General features: G+C 42.7%; 1 protein-coding gene across 2 annotated transcripts in view; it reads right to left on the minus strand.

Annotated features, from left to right (window-relative positions):
• Nucleotides 1–1,212: 1,212 nt before the first annotated feature.
• The window catches only part of EMB (embigin), a 133,523-nt gene continuing 108,187 nt past the window's right edge, over nucleotides 1,213–26,548 (minus strand). For both annotated transcript variants that reach the window (XM_078675050.1, XM_078675051.1), the window contains exons 6-9: nucleotides 26,111–26,393; nucleotides 16,165–16,201; nucleotides 15,989–16,068; nucleotides 1,213–2,753 (exon numbers count right to left, since the gene is read on the minus strand). In XM_078675050.1, coding sequence (XP_078531176.1) covers nucleotides 16,011–16,068; nucleotides 16,165–16,201; nucleotides 26,111–26,393 — 378 coding nt within the window. In that variant the 3' untranslated portion in view covers nucleotides 1,213–2,753; nucleotides 15,989–16,010. The remainder of the gene's footprint in view (nucleotides 2,754–15,988; nucleotides 16,069–16,164; nucleotides 16,202–26,110; nucleotides 26,394–26,548) is intronic.

The raw sequence follows: 26,548 nt of genomic DNA on the forward strand, positions 1-26,548 counted from the left end.
GGTCAGGGAAACCAAATATATTAGTACAACATGTTTAAATATAAGGGCAGAAGAGCATTTTAGAGATCTGAACTAGGTCCAAAACCAAAACAAATGTTCAACAATTTAAGGAAATTCATCAGGAATGGAACTACAGTACATATTTTTAAACTAAAATCCAAGATCTCCAACATGCCTAAAAGATATACATAGTGCAGTACACTCCACCCATTTGACATATATATTGTGAATGACCACTTTGGATACTAACAGTATGGGAGCAAAATCAAAGTGCAACACTATTTTTTGTCATTCACAAACTACATGTTTATTTTACTAATGGTAACTCTGCTCTCTGTCCCGATCGCAGAGTCTCAGTAGTCCTAAAATTATATTAATACAATACCATACTTTATGAATATAAAAAAAACAGTAAAACAGTAAACAGTTTTCTCTCACAAGAAGATTCACAAATATGTTTTCCACATCAGTGCTCGTGCAAAATGTGCAAAAACGTTAAGATGATTGACTTGAAGTGCCTCAGGAACAGATTAAGCTGTATCCCTGGTTACAGATGAATTTCTGAGCCTGACACACATCCTGAGTTGGGACAGGACTGATGCAGGGGAATCTGCAATGTTTGCAAGATACAGAGGTTTCTGCTGCCAGCATTGCAGCTTCTTGTCCTAAATTGCTTATATAACACACAAGTTGTTGATTTCTCAATTACAGACAGAACGGGGACTTGAAGGGCCGCACATAAAATGCTCCTTTTGTCCCAAATATTGTTTGATGAGGAAGGCTTGCTAAATTCAGTAGATACTCATCCCTTTAGCCAGGTTGCTTATGAGAGCAAATGTATTATTAAAGCAGTGGGGTCACACTCACTGTCTAACATGAATGACAACAAGCCTACAAAATCAATACTTGAGATAGTCTCTGGCCTTGTCCTCAGGCACCAGTTGCGATCCGGACCTGCAGACATAAAAAGCGACCTCAGATTTAAAAGGGCTAGTTGCTTCTTCAGTTGTGCAGAATGATTTGGGGGGGGTCTAAGAGTGTTAACATGTTTTTATATTATATACATAGAGAATGAATTACCACTTCAAGTATGTATGTTTTTGGTCTAGCGTTCAATATGGTTTACTTTATTTGTGTTTGTGACATGTCCCATTACCTGGAGAAAGTAAAACACTGAATTGCTGCTAAAACATACGTCATGATTGTCATATCTTATTATTCCTTGAAATGTCTTTATTGTTTAAAAAAAAAAAATAGGGAATGAGAAGGCAGATTACGGTATTTTGTCACTGTGTACATCCAAGAGCACAATTGAGAATGTTAATAAGTTACATCGGTTTTATGTTACAACTTTCTGAAAAGCTAAGAAAGGCTGTAAGCATGGTGAAGTGCTAACTTGTTCCATTTTCGCCTCAGTTTAAACATAATTTCATACCTTTCACTTTTAGGAGAAATTCACCATATTCTGTGAACCAGAGGTCTAATTCTAGAGTAAGACCACATTTTTCTAAATAAAGTAGTCTATTCACTAAGGTATTTCTAAGTACGCCTAAAATACTCTTATGCACTCCTACATGCCTTTAAGAAATAGAACCTAAATATTTAAAATGGGAAAAACAAAGGCATATAGATGTATGTAAAAGAGTTCTACTTCCTGTACTTATACATGATTTTACTTTGTAAATTGTTCCCCTGCATGCTAAAGGTTGATTGGAATAGCTGCACTATGGGTGTTAAGTTAACAAAATGAGAACATGCTGCCAGTAAGATTAACTCTCACTTTGGATGCATCGTTTAAGGAAAGGTAAAATACACTCTACTCATAAAAAAGCAGTACAATTTGCATGGTTAGCTGCACTTTTGTAACATACACAAAACAATGCTGGCTGAAGGATGTGAGTGTCCAAGGAGTATAACATATCGGGATATTGGGCAAACCTACAAATAAAACACATTCCTCAGCCTGCATGGTGGTTCACAACATAAGAAGAAGGTTTTTCCTGCTTCTTTTTGGTTGTAAATTCTTTATATTCCGTCTTGTTCAAGTAAGGAATTTTACACTGGTCAATTTAAGGAATCAACTGTTGACTATTGATATGATTTTTTATTAAAGGGGTGTCCCTCACCCAAACTGTAATAATGCCCTTAATATGTGCAAGAGTGAGAAGACCGTTCCAGTTTAAATATACTCTTTCCTTTTGTGAATCACTTGCATTTGTTTGATAAGCTAATACCGCTCTTACATTGCACATTAATCCCAGGAAAAATGTGTACATGATAAAATGGGAGTCCATTACACATGGAGAACAGAGCAATTTGTCTATGTAAGTTGTTCCAATTGCTTCATTGATGATTTGAGCTCATGACAACATGTGCATTCCAATGTATGTGTTAGGAGTCAGTCATGTAGATAGTACTGGGTGTCTCTTGCATACAGATGAAAATATTATCTACACACGACTTCATGGTCTTCTATATAACTGATGTAATAAACTGCAAATTTTTACGAACATGTTAAGAATGTCCAGTGAGGACAGACAGGGAGTACATTTTCAGAAATAAATTCTCTATCACAGTAGAAATATCCAGAGTTATAAAAGAGATATATTCTCTAACCAAACGTCAATGGCTTCAAAAGCAGAAAGCAGGTTCTGTAGCAGCTACATGTACTTCTATTGCTTCAGGTGTAACTGAGAAGTATATATTCACTCCAGTGCTTCCAACTTCGCATTTGCTGTTTGTTCATAAAGATACTGAGGAGAAAAAAATACTTCATAAATGATGTGAAAATAAAAGTAACTTTTTTTGAGACACAAACACATTGTTGCTTAATGCAATAGATCAAAAATCAACATACACACAAAATCAACATACACACTGACCACATCTGGACTGTATGTGAGGATGAGGCATCCTTGTTGGCATTGGTTGCCTCCCAGATAAGCTCATTAGTACTGACTGATACCACGGACATTCCTTACTATTGTGGATAGGGGCCTGTGTTAAATTGTGTGATGCTTGTTTACAGCCTTTTATAGAGATGATAGTCTGCTCGACATAGCTGTCCACGACAGTCTCTAGATCATGGGACAACCTGAGGCCCTGGCAGGATGAAACCAGCTCACTACCATCCTCACTGTCTCAAGCAAAATATTTAATCAGGCAGTCCAACCACCCTATTCGAATACGGAGGGGATTTGGTGAGCCACCAGTGGCAGAGAGAGAATACCATAATCCCATATTCAGAATTCATGGCTCCAGCCCTGCTTTGTACCTGGAGTACAGTCAGTTAAAAGCACAACCTTTGGCAGAGGGAGTCTGCTACAATTTGATTGCTTACTCATTCACGTGTAAGCAAAAAGGTGTATGCTAATTTAATTTCCATATATCATAACATGAACTCGGTGGCAAAAAGAGATACCTATATAACATAGTGTTCATAATCTTCCTCAAAGTTATCAAGTGCCATGCATTTTCAACCTTAATAATGTGTACTTTTAAGACAGAATATATACAGTGACTGAAATACAGGCATACCATTCTCTGATATATATTAAAATGGCTGGCTGTGTCACTATGTGGACATATTGAGCTAGTAGCTTTTTTAATGTTCCTTGCATATGCCACATGCCAGTAATGAACTGTAACCTCCAGACAAAATTGTCTGGGAGATAAAATACAATATTTAGCCAAAGAGAGGATCAGTAAATGCCCTTAGAAGGAATTAATTCATCAGTATTGAGTTTACAACCATCTTTTGAGACTGATGGGGCCAATGTCTCTGAAGGTCTCTGAAGTGAACAGAGTAAATCATTTAAAAAAAAATGTTTTTCTTGTGAGGGAAAAGAGTAGAAGGGCACCAATGCCATATTTCCCAAAGGAGTGGCTAGGCTTCAAACACTCCCACCCAGGGGAATGCCAGGTGAACCCAAGAGGTTATTGGGAGGCACTTTTTAGAATCAATTGTTTTAGGTCGGAATGTGTCCAATTAACAGTGCTCATTCTAAAGAGATCCCATGTTGGTAACATCATTTCAAGCAATGCAGAACCTCAAATACTCCTGAAACAAAGTGAATTCTCTTAAGCTTTTTTAGTCTGTTGCATTGTACACTCCATGAGCGGGTTAAAGAAGAGTTCATGAACAGGAAGTGTTTGTCTTCAGAGCTGGTTGGTTTACACATTCTGAAGCATCCTGGGTAAAAGGTAGCTACTGAAATCCAATTTAGGATTTTGTTTTGGTGTCCCTGGGACCCATGAGCTCAAAGGATGTGTAACAAGGCTTTTATGTAAACTCTTCTAAACTCAATTGTAAGTAGTTTCAAGCATTCATCAAGATGCCCATGATATGGACCCCTTACAACAATTGCTGTTAAGGCAAGGATAGGTTCAAAATGAGGCTCTGAGTTGGCTAAGAACAGATTTTGAACCCCAGAGTTATGAATATTGTCTGGCTAAAGACACATATCTTGCCCTAGTGTATTCTGAAAGCTAAACAAGAACACGTTGTGAAAAAGTGTTGACTGCTCCATAGCTACCAGATACAAGAAGACAAAAGTCTAAACTATATTCAAATCCTTATCTGTGAAAAACAATCACAATATAAGATTTAGTAAGGTACCTTTTTTCAAAGGTAACCATAGCATGCTCGCCAGTAACATCTGCAAGCAAAGTAAAAGAGGATATCTTGTATTATTTCTTTTACTGCAAGAGGATGCATGGCTAGTTTAACATGATCCAATGTTCTAATATATATGCTAGTTTTGACATTCCATTCTGTACTAATTTGAGAAGTATATCCTTTAATTTTAAAGTGTAGAATTAAGGGCATCATATAAGGGAAAGCTGCATGAAGAGCAGCTTTCATGCTCAGTCTTGAAGAAGATAAAATGAGGCTTAACATGAAAAGTTGGAATCTAAATGGGAAAACGCAGGGCCATGTTTTCTACATATTTTTATCACTGTATTGATGTGTTTGCAAGGCTGCAGGCTTCACCTTTAGTGGCAATAGATGTAAAATGGTAATTGCCAGTGAAGGCATGGCCATTAGTTAATTCTTAGAAATACTTGGACACGAGATAGCACAGACACTATCTTTGTCTATCTATAATCTGAGGCATGTAGAAATAGGTTATTTCTTAAGTGCTGTGTGTCAAAGAATATTTGGTTAGCAAGTTTAGATATGTGTCTATGTCTAATTGGTGGAATGATGTAATGGAATATGAATCTCTTCAAAGAGTTGTCTGTTCAAGATAGGGGTTTCTTGTTGGGGCTCTGACAGCAAGCAAGCATGGATACATATGTGGCCAAATTGTGAGTTAGGCTATTTATAAGCATCCATGAGAGAAAATAAAAGCTGGGCTTGCTTAACCTGGTATAAGTGTAGTCTGGGGTTCAAGTGAAAAATTAGTCTAAAAAAATAACGATATAGTCCGAGATAAGTTTGTTACACTCTATCTAAAAACAAGCCCCAGTTAACCGTGATAGTGAAATTGTGAGAGATAGTTAATTCATTTAAGTTTATGCATTCCCTTGATGACTGAGCAGGTGATCGTGATACCAAATCTGAATCTGCTTTTTTGTCAGAATTTTGCGGAGTAGCCTCCATATAAAGGGGAAGGGAATGGTATGGTATGGTATTTTAGGCAATAGTTTGGTAGGAAGAGGTCCCTGTTATGCACTCAGTTACTCAGTGCAGAGATAAACTCATGCCTTAGTACATTAGTGCTGACTGCTCAGGTAAAACCTGGGAACTTACTGGAAGAAGTACAAATGCAACTGCAAATCTGAATTTGCCAGTACAATGTTTTTTTCTTTATATATAAGGCTTCATTTAGCTGTTATAGTTCCTAATACAAGGCAGTTCAAGATTCCTCCACTTCAGCTAGGACAAAGGTAAACAAACAAAACAGTCTCTTTACTGGGTGCCCATGTGTCGCCTGCATTCTCTTATCCTGACTCCACTAAACAGGTGGAGCTCCTCACTGCACACATATGTCAGGACCAGCGGCGGAACTAGGTAAGATACTAGACCTACTTCACCAGGAGGACTCACAACTTCTCCCTAAAGCTACAAGGCCATGGTTCCAGTTGAATGGGAAATAGATCTAAGGCTCCTTATAGGCAGGTTCTTACAGCCAAACTGGATGATCCAAAGTGGAATAAATCAGGACTGCCTTAGCGAATGGACCACAGAATGTGATTTCCAGAAGAAGACATTGGAAAATGAGGATGAAATATGTGAACTATGTGCTGCAAGGTAATAGCTTTAATATGTGGTTAGGTCTTTATTCAGACACAGACACTTAGACCAGAAGACAGTACATTGAGAGTATTAGCTGAAGAGGTTTTCAGTCATGATGTCATGAATGGAATTACATGATCAAAACAATCACGATAAAAGGCAACAGAGGAACACAATCCTAGGAATTCTTGCGCAAGATAATTACAAACTATCATCAGGAGCTGTGAAAAACCTATGGTGAAGTGCAGAACCTTACCAACTCATTTATGTCCCAGTTTTAATGCATCAGAGCTCAAATGTTTGGTAATCAGTTTACAGGATACTGTTGTTACACAGCTGCATTTTATCAATGCATGATTTCAATAGCACCTTGCTGTAGTTTCTGCCAATGCAGAGAGCAATGGATGTGCCCTCTTTGCTGGACCCATAACATATGCCCAGAGGCTTGTTGTGTTTGCGAAATATTGCTTTACATAACTCCATGCTCCCAATTTCCCTGACACGCAGACTTGTTTGGACCTGCAAGACCCTGAATACATGTGGCCTTCATCCACACCCTTCTCCCAATCCTCATGCCCCTTGAATCAGCTTTGCTCAGTCTTTAGAATATGGGGCAGACACTGGGCCGAGGGTGTGGCCATCAGAAGTAACCTACTCCTAGCCCCCGTATGTCAGTGAACAGGACATCCTGTTATACAGGATAGGCCCTATTACTAAAAACCCACTGTGTAAGACGTTTGGCTCTGCCAGCAGGCTTTTATTGTGGAGCATAGTCGAAACACACAACCTATTTCCAAATCTCTTACTTCCAAAGCCATTAGTTGTATGGTGTAGGCACAGTGTGAAGAGCATGACCAAAGAAAACACCTTTAACCTGTCATCCTATACTCACAGAAGTTGCCCAAAAAGAGATGACTAAGGATGTACAATTTTCCAAAGGTAACTAAGCTACCACAGGTTATTCATAATCTTTATTGGAAAATCTATCATTACTTCTGGAAAGCTATTACTGCTGAAACGGGATATACATATGGAGCCAAGATTTATATTATCTCTCTGTAATAAATCATACCGATTAAAATAATGAGCTTGAAAAACTGTAATTACTTGTGATTAAATAATGCTGCCACGCTTTCCTATCCACAAGATTGCCTTGCATGTCACTTAGACAACTGAAACAGGCTGTTCATTTATAGATATAAGCTACACATACTCCCATATCCAAATATGCCAGGTATTGCCCACATCTTGTTTGAAGTCAATTGATGGTGATACATATTAGTACCATATCCTTTCTAGCAGTATTAAAAATGCTAGACAATAGAAAATGCCTCTTGGAGGCATAGTTCTAACTCTTATCTAATCAGCTTCCCTTTTTCAGTTCAGTGTTGTTACTTCCAGCGTATATGGTGTGCTACGAGTGATTACAACTCCCTTTTGGCACCTTCAGAATAATCGGTGCTTTATTTGTCCCAACCGCTGTACTTTTTTCTCAATTGTCATGCAGCACTCCACTTTACACACTAGCTGTAATATCTTTCTTGCTCTCCTAATCCTGGCCAACACCATGCCATCATTCGGTTCATGTGTCAACTCCCTAGGCTGTGCCTGATGACCATGTTGCTTGTTCTCCGTATCCTTCACTAGACTTCAGCAGTTTGTAGCACAGCAACAGGTGGTTGATGTCCTTAACCTTTTCTTCAAGTCTCTCAGACTAAATTGCCCTCTAAATCCCCCATTTAGTTTTTGCTAGATTTTGGTGCAGGCATACTGGGGACCAGAATGTAGACTCTGGACAGTATCCCGGTGCCAAAGTCCAGAAATTACATAATTTGTCCCAGAAATATGGGGTAACTACATGAATTTCAGGTTCTTTTCTGTGGCTTTTTCTCGAAATTCAGGCACAAATAATCTGACATTTTCCACCTGCTCAGAGAAAGCAGAAGGTGTCAACCAGATGGCTGGTGGGAACTTGTGCTGGGTAGTTTGTGGGTTAGGTGAGGCTAGAAAGGCAGGCTAGGAAGGTATTGTCAGCAGCACTGCCAGATGCCCTCAACTTATTCGGCAGATTGGCACCTACTGAAGCCTAGTGAAACTGGACCAATTGTCTCAGTATCCGGAATTGTAGGGTCTGGAGACATTGATCTGCATCCAAAGGCAGGTAACAGTATCAAATCTGAAGTTAAAATTCCTGGTGGGATACTACAACACGTAATGAGGGCCTAGAAACCTTATGATAGGCATTTGGTGATGTGCATGTGCACATACCTACTAATAAATTAGTTGTTTCTCAGAGTGCATTGTTAACAATCTAATTTCTAAGCCACAAGACATCTGATTGGATGTCGCTATTAGAATTTGTAGTGGTGCAACCACAGCCTGGCTGTTAGTACCAGTTGCTCCATTAGATTAGGGCACGGTTAGTGTAGCTATGCCTACCTAAGGGTAAGGTATTTTTTGCAACTTACTTTCTAATTTTATTTGTCTCCTCCTCACATATTCCAAACCAAAATATGCGTGGTTTCAAATTCTGTCTACATTTTGTATGGGAACTTCACCAATGTGAGAAATTAGGATGTTGGTTGAGTGGGGTGCTAACCCTGCTCAAGCATCATTCACAATCTCTGTCAAGGAGAACCACAAAAGTCACTAAATTAACTTGTGCTAAACCCTCTGGTAGCTTGGCACAAACGCACTCAGGCTTAACTTAAAGGTAAATTGCAAAATATGTATGCAGTACACAAACAGTAATAACGTGAAAACACAACACAATACAAATCTTCCACCAACTTAGAAAGTTAGAGTAAATTGTAATAATGTATTTGACACCAAAACAACACAAATCCAATCAGTAGAAGGAAAATGCTACTTACCCAGTATGCAGCAGTTCTTGGTATATAGAGCTGTAGAGTAACACGGAAAACTGCTTTCCTCATGGCTATCACATCACTCAGAAGAGTGGGTGAACTTCAGGCGTTAACTATAGAACCCTTTTTACAAATGCACCAAAATAAAGTGGTTCTCTGGACTAATCCTAAATTCCTTCCAAAAGTCATTTCTGCTTTTCATATCAACCAATCTTTTGAGTTACCCGTGTGCTCCCCTTAACCAGATTCAGTGGCATACCGTGCCCAACACACATTAGATGTGAAGAGAGCATTGTTTTTATGACATAGAAAGGACAAAACCTTTCCATAACACAAATCAACTTTTTGTTGCTATTGCTAGACCACACAAAGGCAATCCCACATCAAAATCAGGTATTGCAAGGTGGATAGTCAAGTGCATTCAAATATGGTATGCAAAAGCAAAGCAAACATTAACAGTTACACCTAGAGCACACTCTACATGCAAACTGGAGGCTTCTATGGTATGCTTAGGAAATATACCCATGTATGACATATGCAAAGCAGCAACATGGTCTACACCTCAAACATTCACAAAACACTATTGTGTAGATGTGTTAGCAAGACAACAAGCTAGAGTGGGCCAGGCATTTTTACGTACACTATTTCAAACCACTGCAACAGATACAGGTTAATCACCGCCTTGGGAGATAACGGCTATGTAGTCTATGCACAGCATATGATCTACAGCTCATTTGCTTTGAACGGAAAATGCTATTTATCCAGTATGCATCAGTTCTTGGCATAAAGAGCTGTAGAGTGATAGGTACCCGTGGAGGTGCGTGGGCGCATATCTGTTGCAGTAACATCTTACGTAGATACATACATTCATGGACATCTCCTTTTACTACTCTTACTAACTCCATTATCACCCTCTGCGGAAAAACAATCTAACAATGAAGTCGATGCCCATGTGCACTATCACTGAAAGGAGGAGTCACCTATCTCGTGACTGGAAAGACTTCTTTGAAGACAAGAAAAGTGCAAACATCCGGACCCAACACTAGATGGCGATCTATACACAGCATATGATATGCAGCTCATATGCCTCGAACCCATAGTTATGAATTTTTAAAGTTTAAGGTAGAATCTAGTGCCTAAATCAAAGCTCCACATATCACTGGGGAAACCCATTAAACCATGACGGCATCTGGGAAATTGAAACAAACTAAATACAATGATGCCTATGGTATTATTAGAAACTGCCTATTTGAAGACCGATACTGAAAATTATCTATCCTCTGTTTTTTAATTACTTGTGGAATAAATCTCCATTTTCACTTCATTTTTATTCATCTCGTAGCTATCTAAAAAAAATTACAAATTAACACGAACAAGGAAAGTTGGTTTACATAACTTATTTTAGTAAACCAATTCTTTTCACAGAAAATGTTTCAATTATTCAACTTTTTTCTTTTTATACACATTTATATACATATACCCTAACACAATATTTACAATGTGCAGACAAACATAAACATAACCAAAACAACAAAACTTTGTCCAGTACCCTTTCCAATGGTTCAAATAATGCCCAATACTTTAAACAAGGAAATTCATGGTGTTGGAAATGGGATCCCTGGCTGGCCAGGGCTTTCGCCAAAGTCAGTCAGAGACCACCACACCCAAGTCAGGGCAAGGGAGTTACACGCCAAGATAACCCCTACTCACCCTCTAGGTAACGTGGCGCGAGCAGCAAGGCTAAACTTGGAGGCGATGTAAGTTAAGTATTTGCGCACGCACCCCAGCAACAACACGCAAAGGCCCACCACAAAGGAAACTCCACACAAGGTTATATAAAAATAGCCTTTGTATTATAATAAATATACATCAGATAAAACACACATCTTGTTACACTGTGCCAACAGGCACGGGCAGAATTTACAAGGGATATTGTACAGGACAGGGCCACTTGGACCACTGTCAGGGGTATCAGCACTTTTAGAACTTGTAGAAAGTAAAATCAGTGTAGCACACAATATAAAAATAGAGCACACAACCAGTAATCACTGGTAACAGGACCTCACTAGCACCACCTGTACTAGGGAGAAAACAACCACCTACATATCATAATACCAGTAGGGGTGTAAGAACAAAACACATGATGCATTAACATTCAGCGGTGTAGGGAAATAAAACACATGATGTATCAACATTCAGAGGTGTAAAATCAATAACAATTGCGCCAAACTCATAAGTCACCACCTGTGACTGTCCCTGTGTCCCAATGTCAGGGCCTAAACGTAGCAGTTGCCCACAAAGTGCTGGGCAACTGGTACAGGGAAAGTTAGGGCAATGTTGGAGCCTCTCTGGGCTCAAGAACCACCACTGTGGCACTGTGGGGCCTCTCTGGGCTCCTGGACAAGAAATGGGGCCCTGAGCCTCTCTCAGGCTCTTCCTTCCAGAATGGGCACTCGAGCCTCTCTGGGGCTTGCAACGCAAAAGGGCTGGGGCCTCTCTGGGCTCCACCACGAGGGAATGGCACCCTCAGAGCCTCTCTGGGCTCAAAGAACAAATGGCCCCCAGGAGGCTCTCCGGGCTCCTCAACAAGGATGTGGGCGTCGGGGCCCCTCAAACACGTGGGGGCGCTTCTGTGGGAGTCCCCACCTCTGGGGGACTCGGGAAACAACTGTGCGCCCTGGTGGAGCGGTCACGTGGGGCCGCTCGAGTAGAGGCAGGGGGGGGGAGAGGGTGCGCGACCTCGCGCCTCTCTCCCTAGCCGGCTTTCACTCACCGGCTGTTGGGCGGAGGCTCTGGTGCCGCGGGCGGCCTCCTCTTCCTCTCCGGGGCCTCGAAGGTCCAGGACTCTTCCTGGGCGGCGGGGCTCCTTTCCTCTCGTCCCGGGGCTCTCCTCTCCACTCGGGGACCCGGCCGGCAGCTTCTCCCTTCCCGGCTCGGCTACGGAGGCGGGACTTCCGGTCGGCCTTTCCTGGGCCGCGCTAGGATTGGCTGGCCGCCTCACCACTTCCGGGTCGCCGCGGGCAGCACGGCAGCTCGCTTCTTAGGCGGGCTCCCAGGATCCGAGGAGTGGGCTCCCTCGTGAATCCAATAAATCACGGGCAAAACAAAGCGGCCATGAGCGGGGTGGCACCCGCGCCGCCAAAGCAAATATAAAGCGAGGTAGGCACTCGCTAGGCACCGCAATTTCAGGCTGATGCCGGGTGGGCACCGGCTGGCTCTCAAAGCGCTAGCAGCGCTAGCCTCTAAGAAAAGGCGCTCCCAGGCGCCACCGGGCCAAATAAAGCGCTCTCAAGCACTAGGCAAGGGATTCCAGCGCTCCCCAGCGCTGAAAGGCAGAGAGCAGCGCTCTCAGTGCTGTAGGCACTGCACAAGCTCCAGCAGGGGCTGGAGGCAGGCAGGGGGGGGGCAAGGCTGGGCCCAGAGCCAGCACACTGGGTCTCCAGGCAGGGAGACACCCCAAGTGGCGGTCCTCTGGCCCAGCAGCAGCAGCAACAGTCCCCTCTGGATCCTGGAAGAGAACATCTGTGGGGACACAGCCCCATTTTTATACACCATTTCCCTTTGTCTGAAGGTGCAGGGTGGGGGCGGAACCAGTCGCAGCTGGTTCTTGAGTACTCTGTTTACCTCAACCACCCTCTCTATTCACTGGCAGGGCTTGGGTCATTAGACGCACCACAGGGGGGCGGAGCCAGCATTGTGTGGGGAAAACCCAGCCCATCCAGGACACAGGTACACTCCTCCCACACATCACTCATGCTAATCTCCCACTCACCACCGGGCAGACTCATCCAGACTTCCTGGAGCCTGGCATGCCAGCCAGCTCCAGCCAATCACACGCCAGCACCCTCACTGCACACATATCTCAATGTCCAGAAGTAGCACTTCCCAACTAGACACACACATGCCGCAGACACCATCTTGCAGCATTCACTCTCACGAGTTCACACATACTAAACTCGAGCCTGCACTCCCCACGCATCAGGAACTACCAGGGACACACACATTCCCCATGCATTCCTATGGGAGGGCAGGCCAGCCATACTCCACGCACGCACTTTCACTCTGGGACCCAGGGAAAAAGTGCGCCAAGCCAGAAATCATGAACGCCATCAAAAGCAAAAAGTTCAGGGGTGAACCAGCCATAAAGGCCCGGGTCCAACACATGGTATTGTATTATAAGACCTTAATTCCTTCATCTCAATCACCCCATATAATAGTAGAGCCTCGGAAGCTGAAATGACTTATGCATCTTTTTTTCAAGGCTCTCATCAAATATTTCAAAGACTGGTTCCACGTTATAGGGTGTCAGATTGTAATGACAGTCGACGCATTTCAGCCTATCACCAATTCAGGCCTCTTCAGGACTTTGGGCAACAATTACACATCTACCTACAAAATAAATAATATTATTTACATATATACATACAACTTGTCAGGTCACGATTACCAACACCCAAGGATGAGTGCCCATAGAACTATAGAGATGACAGATACCTAGAGGTATATTGGCAACATTATTTGATTCAGTGACACCACCTAATGTGCAGAGCGATTCGCTATATAGGTCAAAACTAGGAGACCAATGAAAGACCTACCCAAGGAACGTAATTAAACCTTAACGCCTCAAGTGCACCCCAACCAGTGCCAACGTAAATCAAAGCTCCAACCGCGGCCATCTAGTCACACAAGCTTGGATGAAAGTGGAAAAATAAAGATGACCGCAATGGTGCATGGGTCAAATAGAAGAAGTGGATCAGGCCCGGCTGGTGTTGCCTTCAGACTTAAAAATAATTGGGGGATAAATGTCTGAGATGGTAAAGTTCAGTGGGGCAAGGTTGCAAGCGGTGTCCAGGGAGGAAGCGTCGTCTTTGGGGGAGCCGCTGGAAGAAGTGCTGTTAAAGATTTCCACATTTGAACTTAGTTTGTTTGGGAAGTTGAAAATCTCCAGCAGGATAAAGCTGGAGGCTGGAGCCGATGAGCTAACATAAAACCAGATATCCCAACTGCGAAGGATAGCTGAATAGGATTTGCTGCTACAGAGAAGAAGGTAGTGGGAGGTGCTGCAAAGTCAGACCAATCAGCAATGCACCTTTATGGATCGACAAGGAGGTAGGTTGCTGTGTCCGCTCAGTTATCAGAACACTTTTTAGCCAATTAGTTTGGCTTTTGACTATCTGGGCTCCTTTAGCACCACTACCAAGGGTCCAGGGCCGTAGAGGCACCACTTGGACACCCAGGACTCATTGAGGCTGGGTACAGGTGCAGGTTAAAGATGGTTGGAGCCTTTTCAATCCCTGAGGCTCTGATCAGTATGCCAGTCAACTAATCCTTGGAGTCCCTCTGGTATCCTGGGTTTAAAAAGTGAACAGGGCTCAGCAGGAAAGGATTCTGAGAGTTCAATGCAGGCTTCAAGCTGCACAGCAGTCCTTCCAAGGACACCAAAGCAGTATTTTGAAGTATAGAGCTGGGGCCACAGCAGCAGTAAGTCCACTGAGAGCCCTTGTTCAGGTCGAGAAAGTGAGCTGAAGAGTGGCTCTGAGAGTTCTATCTTTATATCTAGTGCCTTTTTTGAAATAGGAGAAGTTTCTATAGAATTTCTTTTGAAGTGCTTGTAATTTCCTGCCTCCCTTGCCTGGCTCCAAGCTGACTACAGGCCCAATGCAGGACACAGCCTATTGATTTGTAAGAGAGGCTTTGCCCAGCTCTGCAGCGTCATCGTGCCAGTGATAGAGGGATTAACACAATAGAATGGCTATTATGTGGCTATGCGTGAGAAATAAACAAAGTGCTCCAGCCAACTACACCCAGTCATGTAACCCAGAAACATGCTGCAGGCACAAAATGGTAAGGGCAGGAATATACCAACTTTCTAGAAGTGGCATTTTCAAAATTGTGACTTGAAATCTGACTGTACCATTAAAGCATGAATTGCAATTTCTTAGGCACCAAACATGAACTTCCTACCCGTGCCTAATCACAAGTTAGCACTTATTAAATGTAATAAGGCAACCCAAGGTTATCCTTTCATAGACATAGACCTCACAGTAGTAAAAAACAAATGTAACAGTTTCTCACAACTAGGACATGAAAAATTAAAAGTGCATGTCCAACCTAATGCACATTGCCCTATGGGTTGGCTAGGGCCTACTTAAGGGTGACATACATAATAAAAGGGGATTCTAAAGCTTGGCAAGGGGGTCATTTCGTCAAGTCGAGTTTAAAACTGCATTCAGGCTGCAATAGCAGACATGGGACATGTTTTAAGGAGCTGCATAAGTGGGTGGCACAATATGTGCTGCAGGCACATTAGTAGCATTTAATTTACAGGTCCTAAGGATATGGCATACTACTTTACTAGTGACCTATAACTATTGTAAATATGCCAATGATGTGTGAGCCTATTTTACCATGTTTTAGGAAGTGAGCACAAGCACTTTAGCACTGGTTAGGTTTGGTAAAGTGCACAGAGTCCTAAAGCCAGCAAAAGCAAATTCAGAAAAATAGGGGGGTGAAGGCAAAATATTTGGGGTAAGGCCACCCTAAGGCTGACTGGTCTAACAACCAATGTAGAAGAGGCCACAATGCGGGCATTTACAAATTATTTTCTAATCAAGAAAGCCAATCATGTGACTTTACCAATGGAAAGGGTTTCTAAAATAGAGCTCACACATTTATACTTTGAACAGAAATAACTGAAATGTGCTCTTTTAAAAGTTGGAAATAAATATGTCATTGATGTCTACAAATACATATTGCTATGTTCTATTTGGCCTATTCTTCTCTTGGATGTGGAATAAAACATTCTGTGGTCCAAGAGAAAAGTAAATGGAATAAGTTAACAAACAAGGATAAACAAGAAGTAATGTTTCACGTATCTTACCAATTGGTAGTCTCTTCCACATTTAAACCTTCCTCTGCCTGGTGGTATCACTTTCTACACCATTTGTATCTTCAGGTTTTCTGTAAGTCAAACGAAAATATATTAAAAACTGAATTTAAATAAGTTTGCTTTGACAAATTACGAGAAACAAATATTAAAGAAAAATGGATACATACAGATGCACACTTTGTTCGGCTTCTTTTTCGTCCTCTCCTGTGATAAAACAATACAGGATAACATGACTATGGTAAATATGTAAACATATCACACTCATTTATAATCTATGTAACAAAGATACATTGCCAGATTTAAATGCCAAATGTCAGGAAAGGGGTTATTAATTTTGGGGGAGGCACCTATACCAACCCAATAAACACCCTCCGGTTGGGTCAAAAAAGTGTGAGAGAATCTCTGTTCAACCCCTGGTGGCTATGACACAAGCAGGGGGTAATGCATAGAGTCAGATGTTAAGTTCAGGCATTACTAACAGTTTTGAAAATAAGAATATAAAACAATAGCAACTCAAAGAATTTGTTACAGCAGATATTGCTGAACAATAATTAAAACATTGATGTTTACAATACATAATATAAAAAGCAATTGCAATTCATATTAACTTAAAACATCCTAGAAATTGTTCTTAAAATGCTACTCTCTGTGCATCAACCATCTGATGGAATTTAATCTAGTCAATGGGCTATTTAGCAATTAAGTGGAAAAGTGAAACCAATGTTCTACAATGTACTACCAAGAACAATTTCCACTGGGTTAGAGCGGTCTTTGGATCTTACAAGCTATACCAACTAACAATCACATGCGTAGGTATAGATACCTAATATGTGTCTACTAGTTAACTTCTTAGGGTAAATTTAAATATTGGAAAATAAGGCAATGCGCCCTTCTGGCTTCATGCCAACAACTATTGGATACAAATAAAACTAAAGAACCAACCTGCTGCTCAGAATTTACATATCTTGTTAAAACAACACTTTGTCTAAATGATTATAATTTTACTGACAGACTGGTGAAAATTAACCTTGGGGTATGGGCCAATATGAAGCCAAAACCTATTTGTGCATTCGGTAAAGTGCAGGTTTAAGTTTAAAATCTGTAGATGAGTCCTCCCTGGTCCAGAAATATTTTGAGATTGACCTATTTTTTTTGTTCCACCCAGACCTTCCTATTTTTTAGCTGCTCCCATCTCCTTTTGAAGCACTTCCTCTTTGCCGTATTATAAAATTAGCCAGCAGCGCCTCTCTCAAGATGGCTGAAACCAGTTGCTACTAGACAGGAACGTCTTCAGCTCCTTATCCACTTGCGTATTTAAATGACCTCTGCTCTGGTTCTTTCTAGTGCTGTGACTGGACTCCGGCTATCAATGATGGTCAAGGGTTATGAATAAGAAAAACCTTCCCTGTCATTTTCAAGTCAAAGCTAATAGTGCTAAAGTTGCCTTTTGTTACGGCAACCATTCCTGACCACTCCGAGATAGCTAATCCCTGCTAAGTGGTCAGCAGTTTGTACTTCCTAGGTTCAGAAGTAGGCAATTGTAATCCAAGCCAGACTTGTTCATTTCCCAGCTAAAGATGTATATGTTAAGTCTGTAGGTGTGATGAGTGACAGAACTGGTTTTGACCAATTCTGGATTGGGCAGCATAAGCACAATTATACAAAGCTGGCATAAATCAGATTTCAATATTAAATCAGGTTATTCAAATTAAGTAAGTAATAAATTAGACGCATTTTTCTAGCATTCATCCCAGCAGATAAAAGAAATAATTATTTTAAAATCATCTAGGCGAAGAAAAGTCTAGCAACCCCTACACCGCGACACAGCTTTTGAGTTTTACTTCACTGTGAGAGCACACTATGTAATCCGTGCTATTATTATGTATTGGCATCTAGCCCTGAGACCTTACAACGCACACTTTAGGAGTGATTTATAGTAGGCTTTCCTACATGGAAAAGGCTATTTACCCACTAGTTATCACTGCACTTAAACTGCAGCTCAGCTGGAACGCCAGGCTGGTGTTTAAATGCACTGCAGTGATACATGGCACTATAACCTTTTTGTCATATGTGGGTGGTGTAAATAAACATTATGGCCACAGATGGCATTTAGCTTCTATGCCATAAGTACATTAATACACAATATGCATGGATGAGAAAAGAGAACCAACGGCGGACTCCAATGGCCGCACCTCCTCGGTGTGGTTCCCCAAGTGATAGCTTAGTAATATAGTAAGAATCGGTGTGCACAATCAGCTCCGGCACCCACAGTTGTGGGATGCCAACTGCCAAGCAGATACACAGTACTTTGAGAACACTGGCGCGGTGCACTCCCAAGTGAGTATAATGTCAATAAAGAAGCTTGATCAGTTTCTTCATTGCAAAAATATAAGTCTTTATTTCAAACAGTCCATGCAAAGTATCAGCCAACGCGTTTCGTTCAATTGCTGAACTTCGTTATATAGATAAAAAAGGACGATATGCTGGAGGCTTGGTCTGTATCCCTTGTTGAGTATATGTACACCTACACAATGAGGGATATAGAAAGTGTGTATATAAGTTACAATGTTGCTATCGTGTGTGGAAATACAGATTTTATCAATTGTTATGTGTCATATATGTCTTTTTTATGCACCCACGGTCATGTCCAATGTCATGTAGAATGATCATAAAGGAATATGTTTAGTATTGCATATTTTATCTGTCACGACTCACAAAATGCATTGTATGTGTATTTACTATGCACCCACAGTTCTTTCCAGTGTCATGTAAACGTATAGGATGTTGCTTAGTAGTGTACGTTGTGTCTGTCACTATTCACATAATTACTGCATTTATGTTTTTTATGTCATACTCTTTTAAGCCCTGACGAAGTTCAACAATTGAACGAAACGCATTGGCCGATACTTTGCATGGAGTGTTTGAAATAAAGACTTATATTTTTGCAACGAAGAAACTGATCAAGCTTCTTTATTGATATTATACTCACTTGGGAGTGCACCGCTCCAGTGTTCTCAAAACACAATCTGCATGGTTTCACAGAACAGTTATATAGACCGAGTGGATGAATCCAAAATTACTTCTACCATTTTTGGGCCAGGGCACACGCACTACAGCACTGATTAGCAGTGTCACAGGGCACAGATCACTAATGTCTGCAAAAATAGTATCCAGAAAAAAATCATATAATCTGGGGTAACCATAAATGAAAAAGCAAATTCCTACACTAAATACAATATCCCAAATTAACATTAAAAACGAAGATGACTGGTAATTTTTGGCTTCCCTAGGTACTACTGGACCTGTCAAACAGGTATAAAATTAGTCTAATTATGTATGCAATCTAATACTTGGGTTCACTTTATACATACCCAGCAAGTAAATTATATTCCAGTGCAATTACACGTTAATACAAGCACATGTCAATGTAAGGTACTTTATGTTAAAAGGATACCTTAAAGCAGTACGTAACTATTGGACTTGGCCATTTTTGCAGGTCATCCCTGAACTTTTTGCCTTCTTCCTGGTATTTTCTCTGACCTGGTGTTGGTGATTTTAGGACTCTGAGCACATTATCACTGCGCACATTATCACTGCTGTCCAGTGTTGAAGTGCATGTGCTCTCTATGGTAAACTTTTTAAGATTGGTCTACACCTGTATGGCGTATTTAATTTACCTATCAGTCCCTTGTAAAGTGGTATCTCATATACCCGGGGACAGTAAATTAAATGCTACTGGTGGGCTTGCAGCGCTGCTTGCGCCACTCAACAAAGTAGCCTTTCAATCCTGTCTCAGGCCTCTGCCATTGCAGGGCCTGCGTGTGCAGTTTACTGCCACTGTGACATGGCAAGTAAAGTGGGTGCCACGTCTGTGACTCCCCTTTTACTACATATCAGTTATCAGTCACCCCTAAGGTAGACCCTAGCTAGCCATATGGGCAGGGTGTGCTGTAGGTAAAAGGTAGGGCATGTGCCTTAACTGTGTGGCATATCCTGGTACTGACAAACATCAATTTTGGTTTCTCACTACTGTGGGACTGTCCTCTCATAGAAATGCATTGGGGATTCCCTGATATGTGTTTCAGTGGTAATTTTTGACATGAGGAGTGGCGTAATCAAGTGTGGTGTGTTTGGACTAATGGTAACAAACGATGCGTAATGTTGTTCGCAGATTTATTATCACTATTTTAGGAATGCCACTTTTAGAAGTGGGCATTTCTGTGTGCTGTGTGTCTTTGTGCCTGCCTGTTATGTATTGCATGTCTGGCTCTGGATGACAGGGGCTGGGGGGTGCAGTGGCTCCAGAGGGGCTGGGTGAGTCAGCACTAGACTGAATAGGCTGATCTGCATTTGGAGTAGTGGGAGGAGTAGCACCTGGGCCTGAATAGGACTTGTGCCTGCATTACACAATGCTGGCTCCGCCCCTGTGGTGTGTCTGGGGCCAGAACCTACACTCACAAAGGAGGTTGTTGTGCACTGTAAATATGTTTTCAAGTGCCCCCCAGAACGGGTTTAGACCGGGCACAGAGCCCTGGCCATAGTGAGAACAAAGACATTGGTAGTATAAATATAGGGGTGACCCCATGTTGGTTGGTTACCTGATTGGACCTGAAATACTGCTGGGCGTGAGGAGGAACCACCGGGTGACCCAGTTGCTGTCTACTGGTGGTTCCTATGTGCTGTCCTGCCTGAGCCCAGCTCTGCCTCTCAGGATTTTGGGACCTGGGGCGCCGCAGGAGTCCTAGGTTTTGAGGCCCTGGCGTGGGCTTGACCCGCAGCAGCGTGTGGTGAGCGCTGTGCTTGGTGCATCACTCTGGAGCGCGAGGAGCACTTGCCCTTACTGTGCCCCTCAGCTCTGTGCCCATGCACCAGAAGCACGTGTTGGGTACTTTTGAAGCTAATGGCTTGGGCTTGAGAAGGGGGCTTGTGGGGCATGATTGCCCGACATGCTCAGCACAAGAAGTTGTGCTGTTTTCTAAAAGTTGACGGAGACCTCGCTCCGTAATTCCCCACAAACCGGGGCGAGGAAAGCCTGACCTTGGCTGGGGCCGGCCAGAGGAAGCAGAACCGGAGAAGGAAGTCAGGCAAGCATGTGCCTGAGTGTGGGGCGGGGCTTCCATGTTGCCAGTGAAAGCACCGTGTGCTGCCTGGTCCTGTCTGTGGGAGGGTCCCGGATGCAGCCTGCGGAAGAACCAGAGCCTGACAGGTTCCCCCTGCCTCTCCCCGTAGTTAGCCCAGAACAGGTTGCCTCAAGATGTTACAGGCGTAATCTAAAATAGCTAATCTTGAGAATGGAAATTTGTTTTATGAGCTTCTACAGATTAGCTACTTTTTTAGGTCGAGCCTAGAGTCAGCACGCAAACCCTGCTCTGGCGATGATCTGTTGTAGTACAGTACGGGAAAGAAGCCCCGCCCATATTTTTCATTGGCTTGTGTCTTTGTCCTTCGTAAATGCTGGTTTCTGATTAAATAGGCTTTTTAGTCCCTCCTTAGTACGGCCATGTCGCCATTTCTATCCTCCCATGGCTACTGGCCCCTCTGCTTAGTTGTTACACGGTACCTGTACTATTTTTTTTTTATTGAAGTTTCTCCTACTTTAAGCACGTTGTGCTTAGCTTACCTTGAGCGTGCCATGCGCGTTTTCAAGATTTGATCGCCTAGCCCTCGCACACTTAAAAAGTGGCCCCCTTTGTGTGTTTTTTAAATGTATATCATGCTTGGAAGGTGGGTGAATGTCGGCTTTGTTAGTGTAGCCTGCAGACTGGCACCAAATCCAAGTCGTCTTACCGCCAGAACTGCAGCATTTAAAAACTTTTTTAATGAGTGCAGTGCCCGCCTCAGGGACACCGCGCACTGATTCTTTTTTTTTTTACTTTACTATTGTGCGTGGCACCCACTTCACGGACACCGCGCTCTGCAACACAATAGGTATTTGACCTATTGCATTGTAAATGCTTGTATTTTTGTGTTTTCCATGCTGGTGATTGGCCTGTGCTCGGACAGAGATTGTCAGGGGTGTTGGGGTGAGTAGAGCCAGGAGCAATTGGCCTCTTCGAGGGATGGAGTTGGATCACAGAGTAGGCATCCTGGAGTGCTGCAGAGTCAGTGCCCGAATGGAAAGCAGCTGCTGAAGGCCACACGCCTCTTCACCAGCTGCCTTGGAGATGTGTTATTGGAAGAGCGCATCTCCGAAGGGACTCGGAGTTCACCAGCTGTCCTAGAAAATCCTGCAGGTGCTCGTGCATGAAGTCCCACTGAGAGCTGGTGTGTGCAGCTCCTGCCTCGCAGTATGCAAGGAGGTGCTGGCATGCTCCTGAATCGATCCCCTTGTCTGGTGTAGACCTAAGAGTAGGACTAAGTTTGATTCTGATGGAGTATGCTGCTGCTGTTAGATACAGGATTAGGATTGCATCACGTACAGCGGTGTGCTTGAAATGAGTCTTGTTGTCCGCTCCCATTCATAATCTATCCAGCGTATTCACGCGAGGGCTGGCAGGGGCATTGCTAGACAAGGAGAAAGAAGCTCACTTTCTTGTTTGCTGGATGCAGCTCGGGTTTGCAGGCATGCTGGGAATAGCACGTCATAGAAGGAAGCTATATGCATTCGTATTTGACAAACATATGTTGCTCTATACTGTGTACATTTATTTTTTAACTATTGCATATTTCCATCCACCGATGCCTTCCTACATGTCTCACTTGCAGCTCGGTCTGCTCATCTGACAATGCGGGTACCAGTCTAGTTCTGTTTTTGTGTATTTCTAACTCTCCAGTCCGTGTGCCATTGTTATTCAACTTAGGTTCGATCAGTACGCATGTGTTAGGGCCTTACTCCAACTCTTTTCATAGTGGTCCTTCCAGTCTCCTTCTTGGATTATGGATTCAGACCAGTACGTCATAGGAGATGCTCTGGCTAGATTGCAGGTGGCATGTAGTGATGGAGGTGCCTCATTAATGTTGGTTAACATCGCGCTTTGGTGATGAAGGTGCACAGATGGACTGCTTGCTCGCCTCCTACAATCCAAAGGTGGCCTTGGGTGCTGGCCAACCTTGCCCTTCTGTGCCTTATATGGGTTGGAACCTGGGTGATTTAAGACCTGCATTAGCTTTGTTTTTCCTAGAAGCCAGATAACGGAGAGCCTACCTTAGCCCTTTTGTGGCCTGGAACATAAGTGTTATAGGGCCTTCCATTGCTTTTCGGTCACTTGAAACCTGGGTGCTATTAGGCATACTTTATCCTTGCTCAACCTGGAACCATATGCTGGAGTGCCAATCCCCGTCTTCTGTGGCTTGATATTTGGGTGCTATAGGGCAAGCCCTTTCCTTGTGTGACCGGCAATTTGAAGCTGTAGTACAGAACCCTGATCCTTGTGTGGCCATAAAGGTGGGACCAACCCTTGTGCGACTAGAACCCAAAATCATACGGACCAACCCATGTGTGGACAGAGACCTGGGTGCTGTAGGGGTAACCCTTGTTTCTTTGGAATTGGATCACATAACCAGAGAGTCATACTTTAACATACACACATATCCACTTAGTAAAGGTGGGCGATTATGTTTTACTAAAGGTGGGAGATTATGTCTGGTTCAAAGCTGTCTCTGTATAAATATCTTAACCTTCAATAACATTTTCATACCATCGTCCATTAGTTCCTGTAAGACGTAGCCACATCTATGTGAGCTACTCAGAAAGGAATTGTCCTTAAAATGTCCTCTGCACTCCATCATGGGTTCAAAGCAGGTCATTGGCCTAGAGTGAAAGGCAGTGTGCATTCAGTGGTACAGTCTAACTTACACATCTGAAATTCTGACATGTGAGGTGCTTATTGTTAATTCTGAGTCCCCACCTGGACATTAAGAGAAAACACTGCATAAAATCAGTGTTGGGGAAAATGGATTTCTTTTCGCACACAAAAGCATGGGTATCCATTCAACTTTAGAAAACTCCTTTCTTAATCCTAGGTATTCCTCAAGTGCCATACCTATCGCCCACTTACTAATAGCTTTCAGCTACATCATATATAACACCCCTGGTATAATATGAACATCTGTGTGAGGCGTTATGGGATGCTTTTTGGGCATATAATAAGATCAGTCCATATTATCTTCAACAAAGATAACTAAAGCCATGCACTGGAAGTGAAAAGGTACTTAAATTGCCCCAAAACTAAAACGGGAACAAAGTAGGTCAAGCATCGAAAAGTGCCTCTAATGTCCCCCTTTGCTCACTCTGTGCACTCACTACTTGCAGGTTTGCATGTGCAGAATGGGGATCACTCTATACATTTGACACTTTATAAGGGTACAGCAATCTGCAAGTAGTAGTTACAGCTGCAGTTACTCAAAGGAAAATTATTTACCTATTACTCTTTGCCAATAGCATCAAAGATACTTGCAAATAAATACTGCAGTTAGAGACCATGTTTAAAACAGTAGTGTGGTATTTACGGTTAGTGCTAAATAATTGATTCTTTCTGAGTGCCTACTTCGGGTTTTTAGGTCAAGCCTGGGGAGCGCATGCGCCGCTCTGCGAGGCATGCTGTATTGGAGTATGTACTTGAAGCCCCACCCACTTCCCACCAATATTTGTCATTGTCCTTCTTAAATGCTGGCTTCCGATTTGTAATTAGGCTTTTTGTCCCGCCTTAGTACCGCCTTGTTTTCATTTGTAACCTCCCATGAGGAATGGCCCTTTTACTTCCATTGTTACACGGTACGCCTTCTTCGGTCTGTAAACCCTATTCTCTTTAATGAGCTTTTCTTACTGCAGGATGGTCTCTCGTCTGCAATTGTGTCCACCGGCTTGTTTATTGAACTTGTAGCAAATGGGGAGCACTTCAGGGGCCATGGGAGACAGAAGGGGGCAACTCAGCTATGTCTTCAAGCATTTGGAATGCAATAGGTCTCGCATTCGTGAGAGTTTAAGCTATTGGCATTGTAAATGACAATGTCTTTTCATTTATGTTTTAAAAACCAAAACAGAAATAAAAGGCTTTGTCATTTACAATGGAAATAGCTCAAACTCGCGTAAATGCGAGACCTAGTGCATTGCAGATGCTTGTCATTATTAGTGTATGCTGGCTAGATGTACAAGTAGAATGAAGGAAATAGATAGGTAATGAAAGTAGGCAGGGCGGTGAATGAAAAAATCAAGTCCAGACACTTAGGGGGTCACTATGATGACAGACGGACTTCAGTCCGCCCGCCATCGTATCGTATTTTGGACCGCTCGCTTACAAGGCAGCATTCCCACCGTACAAATAACAATGCAACTGCCACCAAGGTGGTTGCATTGCCTATGTTTTGCATTGTGTTGGGTGCTGCTGACAGCAGCACCCGCCACAATGCAAAAAAGGGCCAATTTACATTTTCCTGCACTATGTGGCCGGCACCGTGCGGAACTTGCCACATGGTGCAGATATATGTAAGGGGACACCTACCCAGGTCCAGTGTTTGGGGGCCAGGGGGTAAGTGGGCCCCACTACGAGTCCCCAAAGTCCCTTTACGGCTGCCTGTTGCAGGTTAACCGCCATGAACAGGCAGGCGGAAAGGGACATCATAATCCCTGTGGCAGTGCCTGGTAGGCACCGCCACCAATGGATCGGGAGGCCCTCCGCCGCACCGTCAGGCTCAAGGAGCCTGTAGGTTGCAAGGCAGTCAGAGTTTGACTGCCATGGAACCGCCTGCCATTCTATTGTGGCAGGTGGGGAATGGCCTTCCAATGGCGGGTAGACCACCACCCATAACCTGTTGGTGGCGGTAGCTCCACCATCGAAATGACCTCTTTAATCTTTAAAGTAGTTATGATAAAATGAAGTAAAGCCCAAGAGCTTCAGAGTATGAGAATGGCTGTGTATTATGGATCCTAGTTTAGTGAAAGTAATCTGTGTGGCAATTGTAACAGGAAATTCTAATCAAATGGTGGGTGATCAGTGGCAGAATGTTTAGTGGCCAGCCAAAGTATTTGTGGTTGGATGCATAGTGGATACTGTCTAGTGATATTGAGGTCATTCAGGCAAACAGTGCTAGGCTGGACGTGATTGTAAGATATTCTGTATCAGTATAATAGAATAACAAAAAAAGGACTAACCTTTAAAATGTGAAAATTCTTACCTGCGCGTGCTTTCTTTTTTTTATTGTGCATCTCATAAACTAAGATGATTGATACTAATACTATGACTTCAGCGACAATCACAAGAAAGGGTTTGAGAGGCACCATGTAACTGAGAACACTTAGATTGATATTTCCTTGGCTTTTTCCAACTAGGAAAACTGCTTCACACGAGTAGAGTCCACTGTCATTTCCAGAAAGTTCCTTGATATGGAGTTTGCTTTCATTGGCATGTTTTCTGGTGATTTCATACTTGGAAGACATCAGAGAGTCATTAAGAGCAACCTGAAAGTAGAACAAGAGGTCATTATGAATGTAAAATAATAATTCCGAGGGCAGTGTTCTCAGCTCTCAGACAATTATCAAGCAAATCACTTACTCAGCACACATATTGCCATGCACATATCTTCGAAATGTGTTTCTCTAGCTCACTCCCAGCA

Source organism: Lissotriton helveticus, chromosome 2_1 (genome assembly GCF_964261635.1).
Source record: "Lissotriton helveticus chromosome 2_1, aLisHel1.1, whole genome shotgun sequence".
Taxonomy (NCBI): Eukaryota; Metazoa; Chordata; class Amphibia; order Caudata; family Salamandridae; genus Lissotriton; species Lissotriton helveticus.